The sequence below is a fragment of the Leptonychotes weddellii genome, chromosome 15 (assembly GCF_054177405.1).
Source record: "Leptonychotes weddellii isolate Sample4059 chromosome 15, ASM5417740v2, whole genome shotgun sequence".
NCBI classification, from domain to species: Eukaryota; Metazoa; Chordata; class Mammalia; order Carnivora; family Phocidae; genus Leptonychotes; species Leptonychotes weddellii.
The window spans coordinates 43,762,789-43,772,570 of NC_138383.1; the positions used below are offsets into that span (position 1 = coordinate 43,762,789).

Here is a 9,782-nt window from a genome sequence, read left to right on the forward strand (position 1 = left end):
GACGATGAGTTTAGAAAACGAATATACACATATTCAGCATCATTGCGATAGCCACCTTATAGCCAAACAACTACAAATGTAAGAAGTACATCATGAACATTTACATTTACATTTACAAGTCATTAATAACAATTGAAGCACGGGCGCCTGGGTGGCTCAGTTGGTTAAGCGACTGCCTTCGGCTCAGGTCATGATCCTGGAGTCCCGGGATCGGGATCGAGTCCCACATCAGGCTCCCTGCTCAGCGGGGAGTCTGCTTCTCCCTCTGACCTTACCCCCTCTCGTGTTCTCTCTCTCATTCTCTCTCTCTCTCTCGCTCTCAAATAAATAAAATCTTTAAAAAAAAAACAAAACAATTGAAGCTCAACACCATATATATATATATATATATATATTTTCCTTTAAGAGGGTTCCACGTATTACTTCAATTTGACTAACCCTATTCTTGTTGTTCTAGAAATGGGATGACCAGCTCTTTCAGAATATACAGCAACTGCCTGCAGCTAAGCAGTGCCCGGTTTAGGAGATTTACGGTAAAAGCCATGTTTCCTAGGAGGTCAGTACAAAAAGCCAGACTTCTACTGGCAGTTTCTGGGAGAGATCAGCTTTCCATCCAACGCAGGGGTTTACCTTTCCTCTGGGAAATGTTTATAATAGAAAAGGCTCAACTGGGATACCTATCAGCTTCTCCTCTACCTCTGGTGTGTAGTGGGGTTGACAACGGGCAAGGATAAAATGAGCTGGTCATCTCAGGATCATGGAAAACCTGGACCCGAGGCTCAGGAATGCCCCCTATTTTCGTTGTGAGAAGGGAGACAGTTCTGTCCCCGTGTGCCAAAAGTGCGAAACATGTGTCTTGGCTTGGAAGATCTTTTCTACCAAAGAGTGGTTCCGGAGGGTGGGAGAGGTGCCCCAGAGGAGGTTTCTAGTGAGCATCCTGGAGCAGCTGGATAGCTTCTATTTGCTGCACTATTTTCAGAATATCCTTCAGACCACACAGGGGAAGGATTTCATCTACAGCCGGTCCCGGATCAACCTCAGCGGGAAGGAGGGGAAAATCGTCAGGTCTTCCTTGAACCAGATGTTGGATAAAACTGTAGAACAGAAGATGAGGGAGATTCTGTACTGGTTTGGGAGAAGCACCCACCGGACCAAGGCAAATTACACGCTCTTGCTGCTGCAGATGTGCGACCCCAAGCTGCTGCTCACGGCTGCCAATGTCATCCGAGTCCTGTTTCTGAGACAGCAGAACAATGTTGCAGGTAATGAGTGCGCAGGTGGACTAGGAAGCCAGACTTCGGGAGCCTGTAAAGGAACCAGGGTGTGGACAAGCTTAGGTAGACGGGGATCTTCCAGAATGCAGGATAGAGTTCCTTGTCCTCACCTGCAGTCCTGTTTACTGAAGGAGAAATTGACCGTGACTTCCTTCTAGAAAAGTATAAAATGCACACACAGAAGGAAGTACAGAACTTGTAACTGTCAGGCATTTATTTATTTATTTCTTGTATTTTTTTTTTTAAGCTTTTTCTCTCTTTAAGGTTTTATTTGTTTACTTGAGAGAGAGACAGAGCACAAGCAGGGGGAGTGGGAGAGGGAGAAGCAGGCTCCCCGCTGAGCAGGGAGCCCATGCCTTCCTAGGATTTGATCCCATGTTGCTGGGATCATGACCTGAGCCGAAGGCAGACGTTAAACCCACTGCGCCCCTTTCTGCAATTTTTGTATAGAAACTCTGAAGCCCCCTCCTCACCCCGCCCCTGAAAAACCAGACATAACTGGCCTGGTCTGTTTCATGTAGATTGAAGAGAAGCTAGTAGAAATTAAAGTGTTGGTCTCACCTCCTTTCCTCCACACCCCCGCTTAAAGAGCAACCTTGTCTTGGCCATTGGCTTTTCAGGCCTCGATCAAGACACTAGTGATGTGTTTTTCTTTCCCGAGAAAGACTACAACGCGCAGTGTGAGACCTCAGATGTTTTCTGGGCAGCTAGCACCAAGAACGCATCCTTCCCTTTGTCCAGAGCTTCAGGAAAAGAAAAGTCGCTTGAAAACATGGGAGTTGAGGCATCTAATATTGGTAAGTCAGCTTGTAGCAAGAAAGCTAAAAGATAGGAGATTGGGAAGTCCCGATGGGGTTGGAGTGGCAGGCACAGGGCAGTAGCATCTGGGGGTGGCAGATTTTGGACACGAACGTTCATTTGGCACCAACAGTGTGTTGGGCTCACTGATCCTTATGACGTCATCGAATCCCGCATCCGGTATGGGAGAAGCAAGAATTAAAGGTAGTCATTATCACCTTAAAGTCCATGTTTTCACTTCTCCATCTTGGTGCCTCTGAGAGACACCTGAAAATAGAGCTCAGAAAGGAAACTATCAAAGGGTTTCCTTTGGAGTCTCCCTCTGCCCCGGGCCACCATCCCTCATCTGACCCCTGACCTTTTGGTGTGGTGGGCACCTCTAGAAGTCAGCCCACCAATGCCTATTTTTTATAGCACTGGATTCAGTCTTGAGGAGGAGACAAAAGCAGTAGGGGGACCTGGGGCCTAACCTCAAGGCTCTCCTGAGTTGGTTTGTGAAGCGAAATCTCTACGTGATGTAATTACAAGAAACACAAAGCATTGATTCTCAAGCACTTTTTATCTGGAAACTTCCAGATTTCATAAACAGATAAGACAGTGTAATCACTACGCACATAACCATCCCTCAACTTCGATAATTGTCAACACTAGACTCATTCATGTCATTCATTTGCCCCTTTACAAAATTGTTTAAATTTGTTTTTTCCTTGGGGTATTCTAAGGAAATTCCAGGCACAAGGCCATTTCAACCTGAGTGGGGCAGGCTTTGCTACTCTAGGTATCTCCTGGAACTGGGAAGGCTGAAAAGTCCTTGTGCATTTGGTTGAGGAGGTTATTATTTCCAGTTTGGCAGAAATATTGACAAAAATCCAGTGGTCTAAGGGTGGATTCCGATGAGCTCTATTTCTGGGGAGAGGGTTTGCTGAGGGCTTCTCTTGGCCTGGAGTTACCATAAAATCAACCCCATCCTGCACCTTTGTCTGGTTTTCCTCTAGAAGGACCATGGAAGAGTTCGATCCAGTGTATTTCCGAGATGAATAGGCTGTTTTCCAGAAAAGCAGACCTGTCGAAGGCAGAATACACCCCCTCCGATTTGTTGGTTGATTTGGATGTCGTCAAAGACCTGTCATCCGGGGTTAGCAAATTCCGGGACTTCATCCATTACCTGCCCATCCACCTCTCCAAGTATATTCTAAGTATGCTGGCCTGTGCTGGGGCATTTCTCGAGTTGCTGCGCATCGTGGCTTGGTTGGGAGGTTCCCAGGTCCATGTCTTTGGTTTGTTTTGTTTTGTTTCAGGTATGCTGGATAAAAACAGCCTGAACAGGTGTGCCTCCGTGAGCCGGCACTGGGCCATGCTGGTGCAGCAGGTGAAGATGGATCTGTCGATGCATACTTTCATTCAGGGCCATATTACCTTCTTGCAGGTACTTCCTATCTGGGAGGGGTTGATCTGGAGCCTGGCCTCATTTCCGTGTTGGACTTGGCCTGATTTGGGGCCTTTCTGGTCTATTCCGTAGACCCTTAGTTGGCCTTCTGCTCCATGTTTGCTGCTTTGTAGGCTTCAGTAGTCGCTTCCTCTGTGTCTGGTCTCCCTGTTAATCACCCCTCGCAGGGACAGCATATATAGAAACTTCTCAGGAAGAGAGAGGCAGAGTCTTTCTGAAACCTCACAGAGCGGGGAACTGTTTTCCCCAGAGAGCTATATTGTGGCTTTTGCAATAAGAGGGCCATGAGTATGTTCCTTGAGCCTCCTCACATGGTACACAGATGTTTCAAAGATCAAAAAGCATATTCTTGGGTCCAGATGCAATTCTCCTGGAATAGTATCCATCTCTGACATTTTTTTTTTTTTAAAGATTTTATTTATTTATTTGACAGAGAGAGAATGAGAGAGAGAGAACACATGAGAGGGGATAGGGTCAGAGGACGAAGCAGACTCCCCGCCGAGCAGGGAGCCCGATGCGGGACTCGATCCGGGGACTCCGGGATCATGACCTGAGCCGAAGGCAGTCGCTTAACCAGCTGAGCCACCCAGGCGCCCCCATCTCTGACATTTTTACTTCTGTTTCCTGCCTGAAGCCTTACCCTACATCATGGGTTCCTGGTAGCTTGAGTTTTTCCCAGCAGACGTAGATAACCAAAGACAGGGAGAGGCAGGCATTGTGAGGCGGGCCATCCTCTGGGAAACTGAGGACTGCTGGCCATTTCCTGCTGGTGTCCCTCTATGTATTTGGTATTCATCATCCACCCCACGCCAATCTGCACATACTACCAGCCTAACAGGCCAGGCCTGGGCCTTCCTTCGCCAGACTTTACCCACCTTTCAGATCTTGCCAAGTACTAGTTTCCCCCTCCTCTTGGAGCGTAAGGGCCAAGAGTAATAACCATTTTCTGTTTATGTTTTCCGTCAGGGATCCTACACAAAGGGAATCGATCCTCATTATGCCAACAGGCTTTTTATCCCGGTTCCTAAAATAACTGATAACGGGAAGCGCATGCGTGTGAAAAATCAGAAACTGAAACTGAGAACAAAGGTGGGTGGTTGCGGCATCTGGGGCAAGTCACTGTGATGTCCTGTTCTCCTTAGCCATGCTGGAGTCCAGACTCAGCTGTCACATGAGGGTAGAGGAAATGGGAGGATAGAGGATATAGAGTATGGATTTAGGGTCTGGGAGGTGACAGTCCCTAAGGGAGACCAGAGTTCTGTGCTGTGTGTCCTTAAGCAAGATGACTTCCTCTACTTCAGCCTTAAATTCCTCATCTGTGAAATGAGTGGCTGTCAGTGATAGCTGGGATTTTCCTCAGCATCCGTCAGTCTACCCATCCAGAGGCTGTAAGAGTCTGTGGCTCAGGAATGTGAGGGCCAGGGAGGGTCCAGAATGTCCAGGGTCCCGAATGAATTAAGCTCTCTCCCCTCTCACTTCCAGGTTTATTCTGGTTCTAGGAATGAAGGGGGGGAGTTACTTAGCCATAAACTTCCCTATCAAATCTCAGACAATGATGAAGAGCTGATGAAAGACTGAGCTCTCTATATAGCTTATCCAGGCATGGTGGTCATTCCTAAAACCATCAGGTTCTTGCCCCCTCCTCTCTGCTCAAGGGCCTTCTCTTTTGAAATCTCTTCAGTGGGCCCCAAAAGGATACTTAATGAGGGGTGGCCAGACTGTAGCTTCTCATACGGAAACTGTGTAGTATGAGTTAGAATTTGAGGGGTAGAAGGGACCAGAGCGACCATCTAGTTCATATGTCTGTAGAAGCTAGACAGGTCACAGGAATGAGGGAGGTTGGTGGTGTGAGTGGGTGTGACAGAACCACCATGAGCTGGAGAGTTCCCTCCCCATCTGAAGGGGCCAGTTGCTACTCAGCTCCGGCGAATTATTGCCATGGGAGACTGTGGACCTCAACCTCCCCGTCCATCTGAGCTTTCAAGAAAAGTTAGAAATCTGAATTATCTTGTGACATCTCTCGTTTTCCTTAAATGCGGGCAACCAATTAAAAGCATTCTTTTTTTTTAAACTGTGGGGGCCAAAGAAAACACATTTGTGGACTTCATCTGACCTGCAACTTTTTATCTTTGAGTTGGCCCATTCACTCATTTTACAGATGAAGAGACTGAGGTGCAGAGAGTTTCAGGTCTCCCAGACAGAGTGACAGAGATACAAGTTGGACACTGACCCGTTCTTTCCAAGCTTGTTGCTCTAAGTATAACAGAACTAACACCCTTCTTGTTTAGGTGACATAGCTAGTAATTGCCTGACAAAAAAGGACTACCCAAGCAGCGTTTGAGATTTTAGAAATGTTCTAATTTAAGAAAAGAGAGAGAAACAGGTAAAGCCCTATGGACAACAGACGAGAAACATGAAGGAACAAGACAAGGCAGTTAAGGGGTCTGCTAGCGAAAGGTATAGTGCTTCTCCGGGCTGATGATTGCCATGGGTCCTGAGGTTGAATGGTGTGCCAGGCGTGGCCCCAAGGGCTTTGTAGACATCATTCACTTGATCTTCACTGTAGATCGAGTGGTTATCATTGCTCCCAGTTTCTGGATGTGGAAATGAAGGCTGTGAGATTCCAGAACTTGCCAAAGGTCTCCTAGCTGGTCAGTGGCAGAGCTGGGATTTGAATCAGGTCTTTTTCCTCCCAATGACTCCACCACGGAGCTTCTAGGCTCTCAAAACCTAGCTGATGACAAAGAGCCGAGGAATTCCAGCCCAGGCGTGAGAAGCCAAGGAAGTCTTGATTAATTCAAGGCAGGATATCAGAGCTGCTTGGACATTAAAGGGGAGGCAGGTTGACAGATTCTGCGGAGAGGCTCCTGAGGTGGACATCACTACTGGGCTAAAGATCAAGAAGGAGGTTGAGCCGAGAAAAACAGGCATCCCAAGGAAGAGTCGACCGGCATGGTGAGGGCTAAGTAGGAAGGAGACTTTGAAGAGATGTTCCCAGGAGGGCTCCCAGGTCCAAATGTGATGCTGTGGTTTTCTTTGCTTTCATGATAAACTCACACTGTTTTTTGGTTTCCTGCTAGCATGGTTATCATTTCCTATTATTTGAGGGTGAAGAGTATGGCCAGAAAGAGGAGTGAAACTGAGAGGCTGGTTGAGTCATCTGTGCCAGAATTTAGTATGTCTGGCAGGCCATAGTGTCTCAGAACATGTGCCATGGAGGGAGGGAGGGACGGGAGAAGGAAGGGAGGGACTGAGGGAGGAGGAAAGAAGGAAGGAAGGGAGGAAGGAAAGAAGGAAGGAAGAAACTCTTAAAAAAGGAAGGAAAACACCCCCGTTGAGACTTGATAAAATTGATTTTTTCTCTCTGGGGCTCAGCTGTATCTCATATCTAAAACGATGAGAATACTTCGTGGGGCAAGTGATGTACTTCATGAGAAATCAAGCTTGCCTCTGTGTGCAGACTTCGAGGCACAAATGCATAGAGTGTGTAGCTGTGATTTCACATAGGGCTTGAGTTCCCATCAATATGCTCTGTACTGTAAGGTGTATGCAGTGTACCCACGAAACCCCAACTTCTGCAAAATAGCCTGTGACTATTTTGTAAGCATTACCCTTTGTGAGCTCATTTTTGGAAAAGTTGAGCGATCACTGACCTCGAAAGTTCATGGAACCAGAACACACAGAAAATACAAAGAGATGGAGGACGAGTCAGGACCCTTGACTGTCCGTGGATTCTTTAGGGCCTGCTCATGGGTCCCTCCCTACCCACACCTAGTGGCAGCCATAGCCCAAAGAGGAAGACTCCTTGGGCCCTTATGTCCCTGCCCGGGAAGACCTTAGGGGGTGCATGTTTGGGGTCCGGGGTAGAGTTGCCACTGTGCTTTGACTCCAAGTGTTCCCTTGTTAGAATGACTACAACCTGTGGGCCGCATACCAGAACCAGGAAACTCAGCAGGTCCAGATGGAGGAGAGAAATGTCTTCTGTGGGACTTATAATATCCGCATTCTCTCTGACACGTAGGTACCGGGGTCAGAATCCAGGTCTTCAGGGACCCTTGAATTACCCACACTTTAGGGGTCTTTAGGATTCCCATGACCCCGTTCACTTGGAAAGGCAATCCTTCCTCACCTCAAGCTCCAGCGCCCCACGAACACGAGATCCCCTTCGGAGAATAGTGCTGGATGTTGACACCATTCTCCGCAGTGGGTAGAGGACATCTCCCGTTATAATTTTGGGTATACTGATCAACAGTCTTTCACACAAGTCACATGCATGAAAGCATTCCTTTTTTTTGAAATATTTTTATTGTTTTATTCTAATTTTAGAAGTAATATATGCTTATTGTGCAGAAGGAATCCACCAAATGCCAGAAAATGTATAGAGAAAAGCAAAGACCTCCTATAATCTTCATGTATATCAATACATGAATTAATATTCATTATATTAATATTCATGTATGTTTATATTCTAGAATTTTCTTTGCATGTATGCCTACAAATTTTATTTTATTTTATTATTTTTTAAAGATTTTATGTATTTATTTTTGAGATAGAGAGTACATGAGTACAAGCAGGGGGAGGGGTGGAGGAAGAAGCAGACTCCCCACTGAGCAGGGAGCTCGACATGGGACTCGATCCCAGGACCCCAGGATCATGACCTGAGCTGAAGGCAGACGCTTAACCAACTGAGCCACCTAGGTGCCCCTACCTACAAATTTTAAATAAAAATGGGGTTATGGGGTACCTGGGTGGCTCAGTCAGTTTAGCATCTGCCTTCGGCTCAGGTCATGATCCCAGGGTCCTAGGATCTAGTCGTATGTCAGGCTTCCTACTCAGTGGGGAGTTTGCTTCTCCCTCTCCCTCTAACCCTCTCCCCTGCTTGTGCTCTCTCTCTCTCTCACGCTCTCTCTCTCAAATAAATAAATAAAGTCTTTAAAAATGGGGTTATGCTGTACATATTTCTGTAACCCACTCCAGCAAAGTACTGTGGGTATCTTTCCATGTTAAATATGAAGATGGTATTTATGATAAGTGCATGGTGTGATATCCCTTGTATATGCCATAGAAGGACCTTCAATAATCAGCTTTAATTAATTTATTTATTTTAAATTTTATTTATTTAAAAAATTTTTTTTAAAGATTTTTATTTATTTCAGAGAGCGAGCACAAGCAGGGGGAGCAGGAGAGGGAGAAGCAGGCTCCCCGCTGAGCAGGGAGCCCAAAGCCACCCCAAATCCAGGACCCTGGGATCGTGACCTGAGCTGAAGGCAGACGCTTAACCGACTGAGCCACCAGGCGCCCCAAGATTTATTTATTTATTTGAGAGAGAGAATGAGCGTGAGCCCAAGTGGGGGGAGGGGCAGAAGGAGAGGGAGAGAATCCCAAACAGACTCCCCGCTGAGCATGGAGTCCGTCACAATGCGGGGCTTGATTCCACAACCCTGAGATCATGACCTGAGCTGAAACCAAGAGTTGGATGCTTAACCAACTGAGCCACCCAGGTGCTCCAATAATCAATTTTCTGCCATACTTTAGGCCTAGGACTTCACTCATTATTCATCAGGCTTTGTGGAGGCTGTCTCTCTCTATTTTATTTTTGACTGTGAATGTTAATTACAAATTACATCTTGAGCAGTCAGTAGGGCGAAGACACAGCGGATAGGGGAAAGGCAAAAGTGAGTTTTTATGGACGGCATGGTGCCCTTTAGAAGAGGTGATGGCTGATTGAACTCTATATATAACAAGGGGAATGAGGATGAAAATATCAAGAATTACTTCTCATATTCAGACATGACTACATCCCTGTTTGCTAAAATAATCCCACTTTACTCTGTGGTCCTGGAATTATTAATAATAGTGTCCCCCTTCACAATAAAAAAGACTCATTTTGGACAATAAATGATTTGGTCATCTTGCTCATATTTTATCTACTTGCTAATAATCTTCTGATTGGAAAATTAACTTAACTTCCCCTGTTTTCCTGGACTGCAATCTCATTGAAGGCAAGATCCATATCTTAATTCATCTTTGTATTTCCCATGGTACCTGTTAGCACAGGACTTTGAACCTAATATATACTCATTGGCTATTGGTTAAAAGAGAAAAAAAAGAAAAAAACAGTGGGATATGCAGTTGGTATAGGGCTTCCCAGCTGTGTTCCTCTGAGGTTTTCCACAAAAAAAGATTTCTGTGGTCAAATAAGTTTGGGAAATGATGCCTATTCCGTCCTCTCTTGGGGATTTATCATAAAGAAAGATTTCTTT

The 9,782-nt window shown here is 46.0% G+C and overlaps 1 protein-coding gene across 1 annotated transcript in view; it reads left to right on the forward strand.

Annotated features, from left to right (window-relative positions):
• Positions 1-562: 562 nt before the first annotated feature.
• FBXW10B (F-box and WD repeat domain containing 10B) overlaps positions 563-9,782 on the forward strand; it is a 34,878-nt gene continuing 25,658 nt past the window's right edge. Inside the window, exons 1-5 of the mRNA XM_081805998.1 lie at positions 563-1,262; positions 1,940-2,071; positions 3,068-3,498; positions 4,486-4,608; positions 7,427-7,536. Of these exons, the coding sequence (XP_081662124.1) occupies positions 758-1,262; positions 1,940-2,071; positions 3,068-3,498; positions 4,486-4,608; positions 7,427-7,536 (1,301 nt within the window). The 5' untranslated portion in view covers positions 563-757. The remainder of the gene's footprint in view (positions 1,263-1,939; positions 2,072-3,067; positions 3,499-4,485; positions 4,609-7,426; positions 7,537-9,782) is intronic.